This window comes from Acanthochromis polyacanthus, chromosome 19 (assembly GCF_021347895.1).
Source record: "Acanthochromis polyacanthus isolate Apoly-LR-REF ecotype Palm Island chromosome 19, KAUST_Apoly_ChrSc, whole genome shotgun sequence".
Classification (NCBI taxonomy): Eukaryota; Metazoa; Chordata; class Actinopteri; family Pomacentridae; genus Acanthochromis; species Acanthochromis polyacanthus.
In genome coordinates, this window is record NC_067131.1 from 28,134,846 (window position 1) to 28,156,845 (window position 22,000).

At 38.2% G+C, this 22,000-nt stretch overlaps 1 protein-coding gene across 6 annotated transcripts in view; it reads left to right on the forward strand.

Annotated features, from left to right (window-relative positions):
* Window positions 1–379: 379 nt before the first annotated feature.
* Window positions 380–22,000, forward strand: part of LOC110960444 (SRC kinase signaling inhibitor 1-like) — a 206,479-nt gene continuing 184,858 nt past the window's right edge. For 2 of the 6 annotated variants that reach the window (XM_051939806.1, XM_051939807.1), the window contains exon 1: window positions 387–803. In XM_051939806.1, coding sequence (XP_051795766.1) covers window positions 782–803 — 22 coding nt within the window. In that variant the 5' untranslated portion in view covers window positions 387–781. Of the gene's footprint in view, window positions 842–22,000 lie in introns of all 6 variants that reach the window. The other 4 variants (XM_051939812.1, XM_051939810.1, XM_051939809.1 and 1 more) reach the window with 4 other exon arrangements.

Here is a 22,000-nt window from a genome sequence, read left to right on the forward strand (position 1 = left end):
ACTCTGTCTCATTAATTCATGGCCTTCAACTCTGGATTGAATTACAGCCGTCGCTCGGGCAGAATTTACTTTGACAGTGTGCCTTTGTAGCACACACACACACACACACACACACACACACACACACACACACACACACACTTGGAGATGAGCTGCAGTGTTTCAGCTCTGTTCTTGATATGCTATCAGTGTTTGCTGTGCCACTCTGCGCTTGCTGGTATTCATAATTCATCGCCACCATTAGTTTCTCTGCATCTGCATTCACCTCTTTTTTTTTTTTTTTTCCTTGCTTCCTTTTCATCCTTCGATCAATTGCTTCCTCACCGGAGTTGGGAGTGTCGTTTCCCGGCGTAGCGATGCTGAATTACTCACACACACCTCGGTCTTACTCCCACAGACGCATGTGAGCGCAGGATTCAAACCCAGAGCGAATAAAGACGGCGCCGAGATCAAAGGGAAAAGCAGCGAAATGGGGTTGCAGGCCCTTTAAGAGGAGCCGAGCGGGGAGGGCTGTGCATCCATAAAAGATGAGTTTATTCAGTGGCCATGCTAAGACATGGTTAGAGCGCCTCTGCACTCCAGTGTGGCTCTCGCAGCATCCCAGTCCGACCGATCGAACGCCGGCCGAGGCATGGACGCCATAAAGGGATAAAACTGTACGGGAAAGCGACGGGAAGCAACAGCAGAAGAGCGAATGGGGAAGAAAGAAGAGGTTGAAAGAAGATCAGAGGGAAAGTGACGGTGCAGTAGAGGACAGGAAACAGGTGCATCAAGGCGGAGAATGGGCAATTCCTCCTTCCCAGGCATGTCCCCTCTCTCTCCGTCCATTCTGTAGTTGCAGGTATTTTTTCTAACTTGAGTGCCTTTCTCTGACGGGAAACTGCCGCTGTTTACCTCTTTCTTTTTTTTCTTCTTTAATGTCTGCTGCACATCTTGTCTTTGCATGCATGCTGATAAAAACTTCACTTTTTGTAGAAACCTTCCAGAGCGGCCGCAGTGTGTGAATAACACCCAAAAAATGTGGCTGAAGCAATGTTTGTGAGTTGTGACTGCCTGTGTCCTCTCAGAATAATCAGTTTTAAGTGCTGCAGTCTCTTGGAAACAGATTAGAGATGCGTTTCAGTGCAGATATCGACAGGACGGAGTGTCTGGCGGTCCTTTGGAAATGGATTAGAGATGCATTCGGGTGCAGATGTTGACGGGTCGGAGCGTTTGGGAGGATCGGGGCTGTTGTGTGTCTGCTGGTGTCGGTTGCGTCTGGCAGCGGCGCTTGTTTACTGGCTGTGCGGATGGAGTCTGTTGATGCTCTGGCTCCGAGCGCCTGGCATCTGGGGCAGCGTGAAAGAGGGGCTATTGATAGATTTACAGAGGCTGGTCAGAGAGGAAGGGATGGAAACAGCCGTGCAGGGAGACGGCTGCATGTTAATGTTTAGAAATACAGAAGCCAGCTGTGAAGAGATACAAAAAGCCCACATTTGCACAGTAAACATATTTACCACAGTTTCGTCCTCCAGTGGGTGGAGGAACCAGTTACTGGGTGCTTAACATCTGTTGGCATTCAAGTCACACATTCAAGAGTTTCTGTGCAAAGTGTCCATCGAATTGCGAGCGAATGTTTGAAATGTCACAGAAATCAAAAAAAAAAAAAGGAAATGCAAATTAGGAACTGCTTTGAAGCAATAAACTCGGCTGCGTATGTTGTCAGAAGGTGGCGATCTACACTGCGTAACTAATGGTGGAAGCAAAACCAGCTGTGAACTGGAAAAAAACAACTTGAGAAAAAAACACTTTATCTATGAGAGAAAAGAAAGGAATTGTTTTCAGTTTGACAAATGTTTTATGCTGTCCAGAAACAATGAAAGAAACCTCTGTTTAGTCATGTGAGTTAAATTAAAAAAAAAAGCAGACCTTAATAAAAAAAATCCTGTTTCGCTTTCCCATGAAGAACATTAACACCTCTAGTCACATTAAAATCATTTTTGCAAAAACATTTTCTTAAAATTTTGCAATTTTTATTCCATTTATGCAGGCCAAAACGTGCATTAAATATATTATCTTGTTATATTCCAGTGTTGTGCTGGGAAAACTTGTCCTGCTGTTTTTGTAGATGATATTTTTATGTTATCTGAAATTATTGCTAAACATAAGCATAACTGCAACTAACATTTTACTGAGATTCTGCTTCTTTTTGCCTGGTCAATGCCACCTGACATGAAACGGTAATTACAAGTTTCTCGGTTATACACAAAACCAGTTGTCAATTGGGAAAAACAACCCAAAAAATCTGAAGAGAAAAACACACACTTTGTCGATCTACGAGAGAAAAATGGAAAAAATCTTCAGGAATTGTTTTCAGTGTGACAAATGTCTCATGCTGTTCAGAAACAACAAAAGAAACGGCTAATTAATCATGTGAGTTAAATATTTGGCATCTGAGAACTTAATAAAAAAAAAAAAAGTTTCACGCGTCAAGCGACTGTTAAATAATTTTTGCTAAAACGGTGGACAAATTTTATGTAATTTGACGCCTCAAAACACGCATTACCTTTTCTCCAGTGTTGTGCTGGGAAACCTGGTGTTCTGATGTTTTTGTAGACGTTATTATGAAGCTACCTGAAGTTATTGCTAACCATACATAGCTTCCAATGACGTAGCTAACATTAAACTGAGATTCTTCTGCTTTCTTTGTCTGATCAACGCAGCTGAAATGAAATAATAATAGCAACTTTTGCGATTTTAAACAGTTGTCACCGTTTTTCTCTCGTAAATGGACAAAGTTTGGTCAGTTTCTTCTTCCTCTTTGTGTTTTTTGGCACTTTGCAAACAGCTGGTTAGTCTAGCTAATTTGCGCTAAAAGCAACTAATGGAAGCAACCTTTATTTAAATGGTTAATAGTTTGATAAGTTATATATTGCATTTTTAGCTTCAGTCATGCAAAGCACTCCTGCTGAGTTTACCGTCTTTCCCAAGGACACGTCAACACATGGTGGTGTTGACGCTTAAAAAAACAAAAGCCAGAAACCACTTTACATCAGTTTTTGTTCAAAGCTAAGGGAAGTTCTCCTCAAATTTTATAGTTGCCATTACCTTTTTCTGATGGAATACTTAAGATAAGATGAACATAATAAAAAAAGTATAAAACCACCATTTTTACAGTTATTGGACGACCTGCTCTACCGTCTGAACAATGGTCAGCCTACTTTTTGAGTTTTAAATTTGAATTCACCTTTTTTCTTTTTTGCGACATTTCAAAAGTTGGCCTCAGACTTGCTCAACAGTTTTTCACTTATTTTTATTCGCTTCACCTTTGGTTGGTTTTAATGTTGTGGCTGATCAGTGTAGAGCAGCAGTTTATGGTGTTGAACAGTGAGGCAGAACATCTGTAACTTCATAGAAATTAGTACAGTTTAATTTGTTAGCTAGTCACTTAACTGATCAGGAATAAGTTGTCACCTTCTGAAACCTTGTAATAGTGGAGATATTTACCCTCCATTTCCCAGATTTGTTGTAAACTAAGAGGCAAACTGACATGAACCTGGTTTTGGCAGGTATGTTGCACATTTAGCTCATTTCAGAGCGTTGCAGTGATGATTAAAGGATAACCGTGATACTGATGACAGCAGTTTTATACTATTTGGTCCGAGTTAAAGAAAATGTGGTAATGCAGTAGTGGTATTTTACATAACAGGGTTGTTTGACTCATCTTCTACTAGCAGCAGGCATATTAACGGATGCAAAGATGACACTTGTTGGATCAGTTCACTGTTGGGTTTCATTGTGTTTATTTCCAACAAGAACAATGTACAAAATCAACAACAGATATTGACTTTTTCAATCTATTTAGAAATGTTTGTTGTTGTTATTTACAGGGAAAAAGTGAACACAAACATACACAGAAATATCTATTAAAATGTTTTTAAAAATCCCTGACAGGCATAAATAAAAAATATTAGAAAACACTCACAAAAAAAGAACCAGTTTTTCAAGTTTAATCCAGTTTAATACATTTGTTGATGGTCCGCGAAGTCAAGAGAGCACGAGGAGGCAGACAGACTCGGATGACTTGGGTTGTGAGTAATGTTTACTGATATCAGGAGAAGTGACACCGATAGTGCAGCAGTTCATGCAAGCATCAGTTCTGAGGATTCTCTGATCTTTGGGTTTATATTGTAGTTAGGAGAAGGTCAGATTTAGATTAGACCAGCATGGAGACAACTAGTCTGCTTAGTCACTTCAGAATAGACGATATCTGATCTTAACCACAGCAGAGTCCTGGTTTATCTTCCTCCTACAGCAGTGTGTTTTTATCAGCAGCTGTCTTAGCTGCAGTGACCGCATTGGAAAGCTGTTTAAAAGTCATTTTTAAAATGTGATGGATTGATTTTTGTTTATTCAGGTCGTTAGGTTAGTTAACACCTGGATTAATGATCTTCTGTGTTTTTCTGGGATGATCCTGAAGATCTTTCAGAAAACAAACATTCATCAGTGTGTGTGTTTGAACTTCACCATAATGAATGAAACTGCTGACTGCAGGCTGCAGAGCAAAATGGAGTCTCACTGTCTTTAATCTGTATTGATTTACACGATCTCCTCCCTCTTTGCTGTTACTCTGCAGTGAGTTTGTCGTTTTGCGTCTTGTTTTTGTAGTTTTAGGTCGTTTTTGTGTCTCGTTTGTGTTTTTTTGATGCGTCTTTTATAGTTTTGTCTTTATGCCGTTTTGCATCTCACTTTTGTGTTAGTCATTTTGTGTCTCATTTTTGTTGTTTGCGCCTCATCTCGCTTGTGGCATTTTTTCTTTGTCATTTTGTGTGTTGTTTTTGTCATTTTGGGTTTCATTTATGTTGTTTCATGTCCCTTTGTGAAAGCTTTGTCTTGTTTTTATGTTTCATTGCACCTTTTTTTTTGTTTTGTGTGTTATTTACCTTTTGTGTCTCGCTTGTAACAATTTGTCCAAATTTTGACACTTTTTTGCTCTTTTGTTTCTTGTTTTGTTTATTTTTTGTGTCATTTATGTTGTTTCATGTCTTTGTGAAAGTTTTGTATCTTCTCTGTTCTGTCTCATTTTTGCAGTTTTGTCTCCTTTCTGCCCCATTTTTGTCATGCTATGCGTCAATTTTCTGTTTTATTTAGTTTTGTTTTGCGACTCATTTTTGTGTCTTATTTTTCTTTTGTGTTTTGCTTGTGGAGTTGTTGTCAAATTTTGTGTCATTTTGTTTTTGATCAGGGGTCTTGTACTTTCCTGTGTTTGACGCCAAAAAAGTATCAGATTTTACAGTTTTTAACTGACATAATCTTTGAGAAAACACTTATCTCTGATGTAAACTTCAGCATAATCTTAGAGCAGACGCTGCTGAGAGCAAAATGAAATCTTACTATCTTTAATTGATATCGATTTACATCATTTAACTCTACTGTGAATGCGTCGTTTTGCTCCTTGTTTTTGTAATTTCATCTTGTTTTTCACATTTTGTCTTGTTGTTTTGTGCCTTGTTTTTCTTTAGTGTCCCACTTATGCATTTTGTCTCATTTGTTGTGGCAGTTTTGTCGTTTTGTGTCTTTCTTTTTGTCTTGCTTGTGGTGTTTTTGTCTCATTTTCTTTTTTGTTTTTGATCATAGGTCTTGGTCTTTCTTGTTTCTGGCACCAAAACAGTATCAGATTTTACACTTTGTAGCTGTGATAATCTTTGAGAAAACGCCTATCTCTGATATGAACTTGTCCATAATGCCTGCTGCTGCTGACTGCAGGCTGCAGAGAGCAAAATGGAGTCTTACTATCTTTAATCGGTATTGATTCACACGATTTCCTCCCTCTTCACTCTCGCTCTGCACAGATCTGTGTCAGAGCAGGAAAAGACTGGTGTGTCTTGAACACGCTGGCAGACAGGATTTGGAAAACACCAGATATCTTAAAAAATTCACCGCAGTTCGATATGAGCGCTGTCACATCGTGGACGCCGTCTCATTCGGAAGTCGCTGAGAGGATTAAATCTGAAGTGAGCGTTTTTGAAACACCAGCCATACAGTTGCCCTTGAACATCTCAAACTTATCTCTTTGTGCTGCGCGACTGAGTCGTGTCACCTCGATGACAGGGCAGAGCCTCACCGACACCCCAGGAGGGTTTTAGAGGGCCGGGTGGAGGCGGAGGAGGAGGTGGAGGAGCCGATGAAGCCTGCTGGAATCAGAAGTGACTGGGGAGCTGAAGAGAAGCAGAAGAGACGGAGCTGGAGGATCTGTCAGAACGCTGACGAGCAGCAGCCAAACAGCACTTTTCCCATGTCAGCCTGATCAAACTTGTTGACATCTGGAAAAAGATGGAAGGCAGCCGGAGAAAGGCAGGAGGAGATGAAGGGCAGAGCGGGAAGCTGCAGCACCCACATCACAGCGATGATTGATGCTGTTGCCACGGAGCCACCAGGTGAGGAAGAGCCGGCTGTAATATTGACTCGGGGTTGTCGGTTCTCCAGAGAGCAGCGCTGCACTCTGACACGCACTGATCTGCTGCTTTTTCATCCTTGATGTTGCTTCTTTGGCTTCTTTTCACAAGTCAAAACAACATTTTTGGGAAAATTTGGTTTTCAAGCTCAGACTGTAGCTTTCTGTGCCAGAGGCTTTATCAGTTCTGTGGGACGACTTAAAGAAGCGGCTTCAGTTTGTAAAGTTAAATCTGCTCCAATCTGCTGCAAACCTTTCTGACACATGAATCAGTTAGTCATCAACTCTTACATTAGTCAGCAACAGCTTTGATAGTCGGCTAATCGGTTTGACAACACCTTTAAGGTAGAAAAATCCTCTGATTTCAGCTTTTTGTTTTGGGTTTCTGGCTTCTTTTCTCCTCTATGGCAGTAAACTTCATATTTTTTGGGGGGAAGGCAACAAAAAAAGCAACACATTTGTCATGTTGGGCTTTGGGAAACACTAAGCAACAGTTTTCACCATTTTCTGTCATTTTAAATATAAAACAACTCATCCAAAAAAACCTTAATTCCCTAATTAATTGATTATTTATTTGCCAACTCTTGAATTAATTTCCAACTGTCTTTATGATAGATTTGAGATTTTCTGTGGAAAAACAGTCCAAATTCACTGATTGCAGCTTGCATACATTTCTGTCTTTTTTTTTTAAATTTCCACCTCTGACAGTATCTTTGGGTTGTGGACAGAACAAGACATTGGTGATCTTTGGCTTTAGGAAACACTGAGCAACAGTTTTCACCATTTTCTGACATCTTATTGACAAAACAACTCATCCAAAAAAATCTTTTTTTAAGAAAAACAGTCTTAATTCCCTAATTCATTGATTAATTACCAGCTCTTGAATTAATTTCCAACTGTCTTCGTGATAGATTTCAGTGTTTGAGATAGTTTGATTATTTTTCTATGGGGAAAAATGTCAAAAATCCTCTGATAACAGATTTTTGTTTTGGTTTTCTGGGTTCTTTCCTCCTCTTTGGCAGTAAGCTTTAGATCTTTGCATGTGGACAGCAACAAAAAAAGCAACACATTCGTCCTGTTGGGCTTTAGGAAACACTGATCAACAAACGTCACCATTTTCTGACATTTTGTAAACAAAATAACTCATCCAAAATTACTTTTCAAGCCTTAATTCCATAATTAATTGGTTAGTTGCCAACTCTTGAATTAATTTCCAACTGTTTTCATGATGGATTTGAGTATTGGAGATTAGTTTGACTGTTTTTCTGTGAAACAAAACTCACTCAGAATTCACTGATTACAGCTTTTGAAATTTGACTAATAGTGTTTCTTTGCTCCTCAGACAGTAAACTGAATATCTTTGGGTTATGGACAAAACAAGACATTATCTCTGGTTTTGGGAAACACTGATCAACATTTTCCATCATTTTCTGACACTTTATAGACCAAACAACTAATCAAAATAGAGTTTCAAGTCGTGAATTTTTAGGAAAAAGACATATTTCTCGGATTAATCAATTAGTTGTCAGCTATTAACTTAATTGACAGCTGTTTTGATAGTCAGTTAAGTCATTTTTAAGGAGAAAAAAGCCTAAATTCTTTGATTCCAGCATCTTTCCTCCTCTGACAGTAAAACTGAAACAAGACATTTGTTATCTTGGGCTTTGGGAAACATTCCTCAACAATTTTCATCATTTTCTGACACATAGATAAAACTAATCAAAAAATCTTTCTGTAGAGAAAAAAATGTCTTAGTTCTCTAATTAATTGATTAGTTACCAACTCTTTAATGACTTTCCAGCTGTTTTGATGATACATTTGAGTATCGTAGATAGTTTGAGTAAAAATCTAAATCACTGATTGCTGTTTTCTTTCCTCCTTTTTGACAGTAAACTAAATATCTCTGGGTTGTCGTCTCGGGCTTTGCGAAACCCTTCTTGAGAGTTCTTCCCATTTTCTGTCATTTTATAAACCAAACAACTAATCAGATAATCATTTTGAATACATTTTTAAAGAGTCTAAATTCTGTAATCCAAGCTTCCTAAATGTGAATATTTGCGGTTTCTTTCCTACTCTTTGAGAGTAAACTGGATATATTTGTGTTGTGGACAGAACAAGATGTTTGTCAACATTTTCAGGCATTTTACTGACCGAAGAACTAATCAAATAATCTGGAAAATAATGAACAGGTTAATCAATGATGAGAGTAGGTCACAGTTGGAGAATGAAGGGATTTCATGACATCTTTAGATTATTTCTTCTTCATGTTGGCGATCAATTCTTTATTTTCTTCTTTACAATAACTTATTATTAAATTACCAAGAAAAAGACGTATATTTGTCACAGTTTACCATCAATTTAAGAGAGCAAAAGGAAACCTGGACACTTTGGTTTATCTGCTGTCATACTCAACACTTCAAGTTTTTACCTGCTATCTCTGCAGTCCTGTTTATACTGGCGCATGTATATGTTGACTAATAACAGTCGCTCAAAAGAATATATTAAATTTGAGTCTCAGAAATCGCAGTACTGCAGCAGTAATTCACATACTAAGTCTGTAATGTGCAATTTATAATATGAATAGTCGATTATTTGTGCCAATGTTTAATAGATTATTTAGCTGTCAAAACAGTCCTTAGTTGCAGCTGTAATTGTGTTTTTGTGTCGCTGCAGCAGACTCAAAAGCGAGTTATTTGTATGCACACTTGCTTTTGAAACGTACTCTGTCTTTCAGCGTGCAGAGATTTCAAACCAGCGTAGTTTGAGTGCTTGGCGTGAAGATGAGATCGGCGTCTGTCTTGTCGTCTCGGTATAGATTCTCCTTCGTTTGAAGCCGGAGTCGCTCCTGTCACAATTTCCCTTTTGAGTGGAGTGGAGGCTGAGAGCGTCACCTGTGGAACTGGCAGGGAGTCGGTTTCCTTTCTCAAGGACGCCTCCTTCAGCTGAGCTCCGGCTCTGTTTTATTGATGTAAGATGATCTATATAGACTGTATTGTCTTTGTGGAGGACTTTCAGAGAGATGAAGAGTCACAGTGACAGCGGCAGACGAGGTTTCCATCCAGTAAAAGTGTATAATTAAACAACCTTGGCCTTACCTTTCAGATGAAACATTTATGGCACGTCGCAGCAAAGTCTTAACAACTATAAATCTCAGTTAATTTGACCCAGGGTCATTTTTGCAGGCTGTTTTTACATATTCTGTAACTTTTTCATCTATAGAATTGCTTGAAGAACTGATCAAAACCTCGTCAACAAGGTTCAAGATGTTTGGATGTCACGTTAGGCGATGTTAGGCTTTTACTAGAAGGATAAAGATGCACTGCGTCGGCTAAAAAAGCTCGTTTTCTTTCTAGGCCACTCTCGGAGCAGCTCTCCATCCACTTTAAAATTTTACCGTCTTGACCTGCTTCAGGCCTCCGGCTACATCTTATACTTTTATCTCCTGTGAGCTTTTCTCAGACCGTAGGAGGACATACATGCTCTAAGTCTAGTTTCTACCGTACAAACTTCGTCTTGTCCACTAAACTTGACACTTAGGCACAGAGAACCTGCGAGGACTCAAAAAGAGAATCGAATGTCATCTTTTATAGACTGCTAGTCATCATGTAGTGTTGCTCAGGAGCCAAGTCTACAGGTGTCTTTACAAGAAAGTCTGAAATTATTAATACTCATACCAAACTTTGAGTATTAGTCAATTTTTATTTGACATAGATTTTTTCCGGCTGGAAAGATTCAAGAGTTTTGTTTTCTCTTTGTCCCATGCTCATCCAGTATGTGCAGGGAAATGCAAAGCGACTGTTCCCGAAGGTAGAGCAATAACTGTAAGAGAGTATAAAGAACATTATGTTAAATTAAACAAGTTAAAATAGAAAAAAGCCACATCATAAATGATAAGGAGGTAGTGATTGTGATGCTAAAGTGCAGCAAATGACGTTAACAAATGGCAAAAAACATTGTGTTAGAGATGTTAATGATGTGTTTTGGAACTTTTTGAACTATTTCTACTTCTTTTGAGCATATTTAGTAGAAATTAGTGCCCAAAATTGTCTACACTGCTGGAAATTGCTGCAACTTCTTTGAAAAATGCAGCTTCTGTAGCATTAAAATGAGTCCTCTGAGTTTCTACCATGTTCCAGAGCATTCTAGTAGGCTATAAACTGAGAATAACTAATGCAGTAGCTCTTTAGTCACACCATGGTCATAGTAAAAACCCAAGAGCTTAGTGAGATTCTAAAACTACATTGTTGTTCCTCGCGAATGTAAAGTGTTCAAGTGTCCGTGGCTGCTGTGTGAAACTTTATCAAAAACTACAAGGAGTTCCACACTAAGAAACCTCTCAATGGTCGTGGTCGGAAGATTAAAGTGACCCAAGAAGAACCCAGAGATCAGCACCAAGATCATCCCGATGAATGTGATCAGTTCTGGTAGAAACATCTCAATCAGACACCACCAAGGGGGACCAAACTTCTACAAAATGTTTGGACACAAAGAAAAGGGACGAATTCGACCCGTAGAACTCCATCAACACGAATATGAATGCTTTGTGGGACTTTTTCAGCCTTGCCAAAGTAAAACGGCATCATGAGAAAAGAGGATGACGTTCAGATTGTGGAGGAAAAAGGTACAGAGAAAAATTCCAGTGACACAAAGATCTGAAACGTGCTGCCAAAGGGTGAAGAAATAATGAAGAGAAAACGAAGATGTTGCACTCTAGAATCTGTTGAGAAGAGGAAGATTCAACCTCAAAGAGCTGAAGATCATCACAAAGAGGAACAAAACCCCGGTGGAGGCACACAGGAAGACCCAGTACGTGGCATTTTCAGCAGAAAACTGACAATTTTGACTGAACGCTGTGTCTAAAGCTGTCTTTTATCGCTTGTTTATTTCATTTCCAGCCAGAAGGAGCCTAAAAAATTCACCATAAATCAAAATTCTGCATCAATGCGAGTCATTTTGGAGCTTAACTGCATATAAAGGCAAATTATATGGAATGTGCTTGAGGATGCAAAGGGGATTTTTATGTTTTAAAACAACAGTCTCTCAGTTGACACCAGAGAAAAAAGCAGATGAAAGTGAAGCAGTGTTTTGTTTTTGTCGGCGCCTGTGTCATCAGTATTTTTGTCTTCCGGCCTCCCGAAAGCGGTGAGAGAAGAAAAACGGCGAGAATAAAGCCGAGGAGGAGACGCCGGGCTGCTTCTCTGTTATAAATCAGCTTAATTGCGAACTACCGCGTCACATTTTTCCTCCGTAGCAGCAGAGGTTGCCGTTTTCCTCTGCAGCTGTCAGTTGCTGGACACAAAGTGCTGATAATGACCCGAGGTTTGCTAATGCGGCCTCTCTGGGAAAACTCCGGTTCAAACGCCGTCGTACCAGTGAAGGGCTGCACAAAACACGATGCAAACAGTCTTCATTTTGGCATTAATTAGGTTATTTTTCAAGGTTCAGCTTCCTTTAAACGATCAGCACATGCATGTAGGCGCCCGCTGTGATTATCATTAGTCAGTGGGTTCATAATAGACTCCTGCAGAGTGCATGACCCCGAGCTGCAGGAGTGACGTTACTGAAAACACAGGACCTGCAGCTTTTTAACAGTTCTGCATGGTCCCGTGAGTTTTTTTTTTTTTTTTTTTTGCCCGCTGGTGCCCTAAATGTGATTAATTTCTGTTTTCTGTGCTTTACCGGGCAGAAAGAAACAGCCAAACGAGCGCGACAAAGGGGGCGTTTTCTGACATCAAAGGTAAAAATTAAAAGATTAAGTGCAAAAGACACCAGCTGTGTCGGGAAGTGTGGCGACATTTAAAGCTCGCTGCGCTCATTTTAGGATTAGTTGTGAAGTCGGAGGCACACAGTGACAAAACTGCAGATTCTAGCTGTTGGTTGGTTTGAAGGACGGAGTCATGTAGCTATAATTACAACAGACCCTCTGAGTGTTTCAGAAACTGTATTTGTTGGAGGAGGGGCACTAATGTCCACCAACATACAGTCCTCAAAATTATTCATACCTAATGGAAATTAAAATTCTTTTTTGGAGTCTTCATTTGTAGAAGCTGTTATGTTGGTACTTCCTGTGTATCTTTTGTCTACTTGTTGCTGTGCACAAATCTACATATGAGTTGACTACCCTTCATTAACATAATAGATATGGCCAAAACAGATTATTTTTTTTTTGTGCTCATGTTCAAAATTATTCATATATCTCAACAAAAATGTCCCAAATGTGTTAATCTTTCTCCTATAGTTATTTGAAGATGTTACAATGGAATAAACAAAGGGTTTAGAGGTAACGGATAACGTCGTCTTGATAAATTTTCAGAAAACTTTTTTTATAGTTTACTTGAGATAATAATCATAACAGTAATAATTTATTTTTTCTCTATTTTGTAATGTATTTTTCTACTGAGTCAAATCCACTCAACTTCAGTTTGATTGATATCTCAAGTAAACGATAAACAAAAGTTTTCTGGAAATTTATCAAGATGATATCTGTTTTTGCAAATAAACACTTCAAATACCTTTTTGGCTGATCAAATGTTAAACAGTGATTTAAAAAATTAGCATCTTTCCAGAAGAGTATAAATAGAGGGAATGTGTTCTGATCATTTTCAATTTCGAGTCATCATGGCCAAGAAGATGGAGCTCGGTGAGGACCTTCGTCAACGTCTTGTGGGTGCCCACAGCGACGGAAAAGGTTACAAGGCCATTTCAAAGCAGTATGATGTCTCTGTGGCAACTGTCCAGGGCATAATCAACAAGCACGAGAGGTTCAACACTGTTAAAAACTTCAGCGGGCGTGACGGCAAGCATAAAGTGTCCCCCAAACTGTCCAGAAACATCTTTCGAGAGGTCAACAGCAAGCTCTGGAGTACAACCAAGGCCCTAATTGAAACACTTGACCAGGCAGGGACGAAGGTGTCGCTGTCCACCATCGAGCAAGTCGTGCACAGAGGAGGTCTCCATGGATGTAGGCCTTGGAAGAGATGCTGCTCAGGAAGAAACGTGGAGGGTCACCTGGCTTTTGCTAGAGGTCATCTGAGGCAAGATCCCAGCTTTTGGTCAACCATCCTGTGGTCTGATGAGACAAGGCTGTAGTTCTTTGGCCTTATGGATGCCGAATATGTCCGGAGGAAGAAAAGAGAAGCATACAAGCTGAAGAACACTGCACACAGTCAAGCATGGTGGGGGAAGCATAACACTATGGGGATGCTTCTCTCCCAGTGGAACAAGGAACCTTGTCAAGGTCCATGGAATCATGAGAAAGGAGGATTTCATCAGGATTCTTGATGAAAACGTGAAGGAATCTGCTGAGAAACTGTAGCTCGGACACAACTGGATGTACCAGCAGGAAAATGATCTGAAACACACCAAGGTAGTGAAGAAATGGTTCAAGGACAATGATGTCAATGTTTTAGAGTCCTGATCTGAATCCCTTCGAGAACTTGCGGCAAGACTTGAAGACCAGAGTGATGTCTGGGAAACAGGCCAACCTGACCCAGCTTGAGGCTTTCGCTAAGGAAGAGTGGGCCAACGTCCCCCAGGAGACATGAGGACGCTTGTGGACAAGAACTGTCTAGAAGCAGTCCTACAAAACAAAGGCTATGCTGTTAACTATTAAAGAAAGACATTGGTTCGGGGTATGGATCATTTTGAGCATGGCATTTTTTGGGAATCCATGAATATAATACCCCTTGAAATGAAGAGTTTCTTGAATTGTGTATTGTCATTCTTTCTCTTGTTGGTCACATGACTCATAGACAAACTTGACAAAATGCAGTCATTTCATCACAGGAATAAAAAAAGCACAAAATTAACAAGTGTATGAATAACTTTGAGGACAAATGTAGGTTTGTTTCCGCTGATTTGTATGTTATTGTTAGTCGTGTTTATAATTTTAGGCGTATTTGTTGTTGTGGTTTTTATTGCTGGTGATTGCTGGACTTGTGCATCAATACCACAGGTCAGAAACATCTTGGACTTTGTAAAATTATAGTTGACATTTTTGACCAAACAACTACAGAAAACCAAATGTTCAAACATCAGCTGCATCGATATACACAAAGATGCAGTTTTCATATTGTAAATAAGATTTATTTTAGAGATATTTGATTTATTGGGACCCTCTTAGTCCTTTATTGAGGCTCAAGTTCAAAATGTACGATGCTACGTTGTTGGCTGAGTGCTGGGAGTCCAGTTATAATGATGAATGTGAGAGTTTGATGGTACGAGGAAGGATTTTACTGCTCTGGAAAGTTATGACTGCAATTATTTTTTCGTTTCTTTCTTCACAGTTGCAGAGTAGACAGTAGAAATATGGTATATGGTCGATATAGCTCTTAAATTAATGAGAATAAGTTTCATTTAAGTTAATATTGATGAAGTTTTTTTGCATTATAAACCAGCAGTGGAGAAAGTTTGCGGCCAAGTGTTCTATGCAGAACAGGCAGACCTAAGTGCTAGGTAAAGTAATTATAAAGTAGCAATTGAACGATTAAACAGGAATTTAACATCAAGTCTTTACTTTGCACTTTCGACCTATTGCTCAATTATTTTAATATCTACATAACAATAAAACAGAAATTATTGCATTTACATACATAAACAGAAATAAACAAAGATAACCTCACTTATATGCACATTAGATTAACCTTTTTTGTAAATTCATTATTATATGTAGTTTTTCATTTGAGTAACAGCAAATATCTGTAAAATAATCATATTTTTACTGATGGAAATTCGGTAAAAATAGAGTAATTTGCAAAAGTGCGTAATATGTGGTGCAAAGAGAAGTCCTACTACGAGGATCTACTGCAGAAAAACTAAATATTTCAGTGCTATTTTTTCCAGTACAGTACAGCCCTGGTTTAAATAGTCTGAGAGCCTTTTTATTTTTTATTTCAATGCGTTGAGCTACATAGAAATAAATGTGCAAGTCACTGTACAACAAGCTGAAAAAAATGATCAAAAACTGTAGAAATGCTTAAAAAATGAACAACACAAAAACACACACTTAAAAAATATTTATTTTGGCAGATTTAAGTACAGTAAAACAGTTTTTTTTTGGTCATACTGATACAAAGAACAAAATTAAAATACAGTTTTTTGATATGGAGATTATTTATGGTTTTAGCCCTTTTTTCAGTCTGTATGTAAATTAATCACTTATTATGCATATTTTTTTTCTTTTGAATTACAGCAAATATCTGTAAAAAAAAATATAATTTTTCGCTGATTTCATTTTATGGTGATGCCGTGTAAAAACAAATTTCCAGATGTAAAAATACAGAATTTTCCTGTGGATATTTACGGTTTTTACCTTTTTTTTTTTTTAAAACGGTCAACATTTCAATTTATCACTTAATATATGTAGTTTTTCTTTTGAAGAACAGCAAATATCTGTAAAATGATTATATTTTTGGTGATGAAAATACAGTAAAAATAGTGTGATTTTGCATAAAATGTGGCAAATTGTCAAAAACATATTTAGCGAAAATATTTGCCAAAGAATGTGCAGAATTGTGTAATTTATGGTGTAAAAAAACAACAAATGACAATAATAATGTGAAAATTCTGTGCATTAATCTAACTCACTGATATATTCTGTATTTTTGTCGGTGACAAGCGTCTCCAAACTCCTTTTTTTTTTTTCCCAGCTCTTTCAGCACAAATGTCACTGCGCATAAACGGTACGAGCTGCTGTTTGCCATCCATGTTTGTCTTTGCAGCAGCAGCAGCTCATGACAGTCGGTGTTTTCTGCAGACCTCCGCTGGTTTCTGTCCGGTCCTTCCTCACTGTCAAAGATTAGCTCCTGCAGCTTCGGTCCATCACCTCGGTGACACTTCATACCCGACGGAGCTCCTCCACTGCCATTAAAACTGCTCATTAGTCTCTGCTCTGACTGGTAAATTGACTTTGGCGAGTACAATTGGTTAAATGCCTCTTAAACTCCCACCAGAGACTCTTCGACAAGCAGCAGCAGAGGTTTCTACTCAAACAGCACAGGTGTAACTAATAATATTAACAGTGTGTCCGACCAGATTCTTTCTTTTGTACACGCCGACTCACCGGAGCAGGAGTCGCCGCTAACGCTATTAGCTACACCTGTGTTTCCCGCTGTACAAGGTCAGAAAGTCGGCCGTGAAAAAGACTCTATTAACTCCTCTGATCCCTGCGATTATTTTATTAAAGCCCACAAAGAGTTTGTGTTTCCCGTCTGTTGTCGCTGGAGAAAGAAAGTCTGCAGCAATCCGCTGTTATACTTAAAAAGGCCTCTTTGAAGCAGCTCTCAAAGTTTCTCCTCCTCGGGCTGCAACTTTAACATCTCCTGAGAGCGGAATTTGTTATTTTTCCACGTCTTTTTCCATCATCTTTCCCTAACTCCGTTTCAAGTAGAAGTCTCCGGTTGGCTCTGCATAAAAGTTATTTTCACCGCAGAAGATGAGCCTCAGGTGGCCTTTGTTGTAGCTTTAAGGCGCCATAGGAGAGACGTTTGGATCTGTCATGGGGATATGGATTTAGCGATGTGCGCTGTAGATGTGTGTCGAGGAGGTTACTTCAAGGTCTTCCTGCTGCTGTCACACATTCTGCTGCAGCAGAGTCTAATTTGACAACGCTCCCTGAAAGCCTGAACCTCAGATACTCATCTCCAGGTTCTTTTGCTTTTACAACGTTTTGTCCTTGATAAGGGATTGCCATGTCAGTGAACTCTCTGCTATCAGATAGCATTACTGTCACACATCAGGGCACGGAAACAGCAGAGAGGAGCAGGTAGAGTCGCTGCAGATACAGGAAATACCTCCGTGTGCTTTATTTATTCGTAGCATTTATGTTTATCTAAGGGGGATTGCACCTGGTTTTATGTATTTACAGTGAATAGTTCATGCTGGATGTGCAGCCAGAGCAACTTGAGGGAAATACAGTCTTATTTGCTTGACTTACAGCATTATAGAGCAGCGATACAGACTTTAATTTGTACGATGCACCCTCCGTATAGGATGAAGTCTGGATCCGGACCAGTTGGTGACCTGAGGTCTAGTATGTAGTGGAATAAAGGAAGCCTCCATTCAGAGAATTTTACCTCCAAGGAATTTTAGTAATCTAATTACTCAAACAAGAAAAGCACTCGGAGTGAGCAATACTCCTCCAAGGCAGGCATTTCCGACGGATGAAATCTTGAAAAAATTTGTGGCAGCAATCACGGCACCATAGAATGTGTCCATTTAATACAGATGTACCCACAAACAAAATGACATTTGCTGAGCACAGGCGTGTGCTATGCATGTGTATGGATACTGAATCACATGACCTAAATATGTAGCGTGCGACAGGAATGGATGGAACTCAAACACCCCCACAATTTAATCAGTTGTTCCTTGTATCATTTCTGATGCATAAGTCCTGATAGGTCTTCAGCGGTGGATTTGTAGTAGGATCACAGTCAGCTGATGTAGTGTTCACTTGTTGTCATGGTTACAGTGACACCGTGCCTCTATCTCACAATGATGCAGAAATCTTTAACAAATCCGTGGATCCAGACAATAAGCTGCATCACTGCCAGAATCTAATCACTTTGTCCTTGTGTCATTTCTGGCCTTCCCTGAAAATTTCATCCAAATCTGTTCATCTGTTTTTGAGTCATGTTGCTGACACAGACTAACCAACGGTGATCGTCACGTAACTCCTCCAGTCCTTGGTGGAGTAACAACTGTCATTTTTGCTGATTTAAACAGTTAATAATAGTGTCATTTTACAGTCTGGTGTTGTAAAATATCTCATTACTATTTGTACAAATGCAATTTATTTTTGGAGCAGGAAATCTGTAAAGTAACAGTAAATCATAAGAACAAATTAGTGAAAAACTTCATGTAAATACTCTTTGTGTTCTTAGTTTCCTTGTGTTATTTAGTTTTTCTTAGTAACATTCTATCTATATGTATTCTTTACATCTTTAATTTATTTATAGTTGTTTTCTTGCTTTTCCTGCTGTCTCTTACTGACAGAATCCTGACTCTAACTGAAGACCGTGAATAGAAAAATAGAAATAGAATAGAAAAAATAGAAAAATGATTCCTTACATTTGGCGGGCGACTTTATGAATAATCTGTCATGCTCATCTGGCGTTTGTCAAAATGAATATTACATTTGAAAAACATGAAACTGGCTGTAAGTTCTTGTAGTCCTGCAGTAAAGATGTACTTCTGTGTCGTGTCTTCTGAGCAAACCGAGCCATCTGCCTGCATCCATGGTGTGTTTGTGTGTGTCGTATGACGGCTCTCATCGCCTCCTGCTCTTTGTTAGCTCTTAAGCCGGCGTGACAGCTTCGACACGTGTCCTCTGAAAACACACAGCGAACGCCACTCGACCGCGCTGACGACTAAATTACAGCGAGCGGCGTTTAACGAGCTCCTCGTTTGCTGATTATACAGAACGGTCCTCGTTGAAACCCCGATCAGACTCAGATGCTGTCCTGGACAACAAGAGGAGCTTCTGAGATCAGAAGATGGTTGACTGACTGAAGAGATGTTTTAGAACTGCTAATACAGATACCACAACTACTACTACTGTCCTGGACAACAAGAGGAGCTTCTGAGATCAGGAGATGGTTGGCTGACTGAAGAGACATAGTTATATTTTTTGTGGATTTAAATGCACTAAAAATGTAGTTTTATTGTCACATTTTGTAGCAGAACAAATTATTTAAGAAAATACAGGGTTTTTGTTTTTTTCTGGTTTAGTTTTACAATAAATATGGAAATTAAATACTTTTGCAGCAATTTTACTAGCTATTTCAAAACTGTAAAAACAAAACACTGAAAATATCGAGAAATAATTATATTTTTTGTTGATTTAAATATAGTATTTCTATCGTCACATGTTATAAAAGAACAAATTATTTGAAAAAATTAAGTTTTTGTTTTATAGTAAATATGAAAACTTGTAAAACTTTTGGAGAAGGAATATGAATTACTTCTAGTTTAGTAATTTTACTAGTTATTTCAGATTTAACATCACAGAAAAATCTGTAAAATAACAGTTAAATATTTAATTATCCTTTTCAATCCTTAAAATGCATGAACTTTTTTCAGATTACGGTCAATAATCTGTAAAATGATATTTATGGTTAATTTAAATACCATAGAAATATTTTAGTGTTGTGGTAAAATTCATAATTGTTTTAAGAATAAATTCCACTTTGTAAAAACAAAGATTTTTGACTTTATTTACCTTTTTGACCTGTTTTTGTTACACTTAACATGTTAACACTTATTTTAATTTTTCAGTCTTTACCACATTAAAGTGTTCTTCTAAATAATGGTAAATATCTCTTAAGTAATTATATTTTACCTGTAATATGTCCAGTAAAAAATGTGTAATTTTTATGGTCAGTTGTTGCAAAAACGCAAACTACTATTTGTAAAAAATAGAGATGTTTAATGTGAATGTTATTTGCAGTTTTGGCTGTTTTTTTTTTTTTAATGGTTAGTGTAAATTAAGAATTCTGTAATTTCTCCTAGATATTTTCTATAATTTAACAAAACATAAAAAAACAGTAAAATAACAGTTGGAAAAAAAATATTTTATTTTTCTAACTTTAATATGCATTTTTTTTCTGTCTCAAATAGTGGCAAATAACTGTAAACTAATCACATTTTCAGCTGATTCCAATACCTTAAATATGATTAGAGATAATACTCTTTATTAAACACAAACAACAAAAAATCACCTTGTTTGTCCACAATTTTAAAATCTGCAGTTTCATTTGAAGCAGAGCTCATCTTCTCTCTCCATTTTCTGAGAGCAGTTCCTAAAGGACAGTGAATGATTGGCTAGAAAATAGTGTTTATGCGGCTGTGCATGTAGCTTATTGAGAGAATATCGAAGTTTCTCTCTCATTACTGTCGAAGCTCCGGGAAGAGGAGCGAGCGCTGAAGCAATCAGATGTATTCGCTACAGTCAGGATTGCAGGTCGTTGGATGCCTGCTGGCTTTTTCTCTGCACATATAAACCTAAAAAAAATGCTCAGAAATGCCTCTCCATGTGATCAGAATTCAATTTGTGCAGTAAAATAAAAATCTACTGCATCTACAAATGATTTTTCTCCCATTTGTGAGTGAAAACAGGCAGCAGGATGTCAGAGAAGAGCTCTTTCCTTCATTCTCTGCTTCTATAGAACAGAAATTCATTAGATTAGTTAACGAGCAGTGTTGAACGGCTCTAATTTAATTCTATAAAAGCGTGGGCGGCTACCGCTCTGTTTCATGGGCTTAACTGACTTTGTAGTGAATTCTACATGTTGAAGCAGTTTTTAGTGCAGCTTTGTACTCTAAATGTATTTTTAGAGATTCGTCTTTCATTTATTATTTAACATATTAAGGGACTACTACTAGTACTAGTACTACTAACCTTCATTGTGGACGCCTCATACAGCCTAGAATTTGCGACCGCATAGATTAGGAGTGTCAACCTCATTTTAGCCCAGCCCAGTTTGATCCCCAGTGGATCAGACCAGTAAAATCACAGCATAATAACCTCTAAATAACCACAACTCCTAATTTTTCCTTTGTTTTAGTGCAAAAAAGTCTGAAAATGTTCAAATGTTTAAATTTAAAGAATTATGTTTTTACAAAACATTATGAACAACCTGAAATTTCTTCAGAAAAATAAATTCAATTTAGGCAACAATATGCCCCAGTTTATTTACACTTTACAACTTACAGATCAGAGTGTCTACAAAGACACAAAATATTTAATCAAATATGTGGAACTGAATGATGCAGTGTTTTATTTTATGATCAAAGCAACAAAAGTCAAACAAAAAAAGACAACAACAAAAAAAGACAAAATATTACAAAAATGACAAAAAATTAGAAATAGTTTGACAAAAAACTTGACAAATGACAGAAACGAGACAAAAATTATACAAATAACACAAACGAGACCAAAAATGACAAAAGCGAGAAACAGAGCAGCTGAAAAGTAGACACAGGAGAGACAAAAAGAAAACGCAAAATGACAAAAACATGAGACAAATGACAAGTCAGATAAAAACAGACAACAAAAGCATTACAAAATATTACAAAAATGAGACACACAATGACCATAAAGCGTTGAGCAATGTAGTATTTTACTTTGTGATCAAAACAGCTTGTCATGGGCGACAAGTTATTTTAAATATGTTGTTTTACAAATTTACAATCTGCAGTTAATATCTTCTCTATAATTTTTACACGTCACAAATTCGTCCCGGGGACTGGATTGGACCCTCTGGTGTGCCGGTTTTGGCCCACGGGCCGCATGTTTGACACCCCCGGCATAGACGATACAAGCTGATTGTGCGACTGTACCAGCAGAACAAATGGTGCTCAAAGAAGTACTTGTTTGAGGAGAGGCTGTCAGAATTCATCGTTACAGGACTTGTAGGCCTTTGGAGGTGCTTTTCTTTGTACGTCGCTCTCTGTTGAGCCCAAACTCAGCGGGAAGTTCTAAAATCTCCAGAAATCCTGTGCTACATCCACCCCCGGAGCTCAGCACACCTCAGGAATAATCGCGTTAGCACGGTGTGTTTTCTGTGT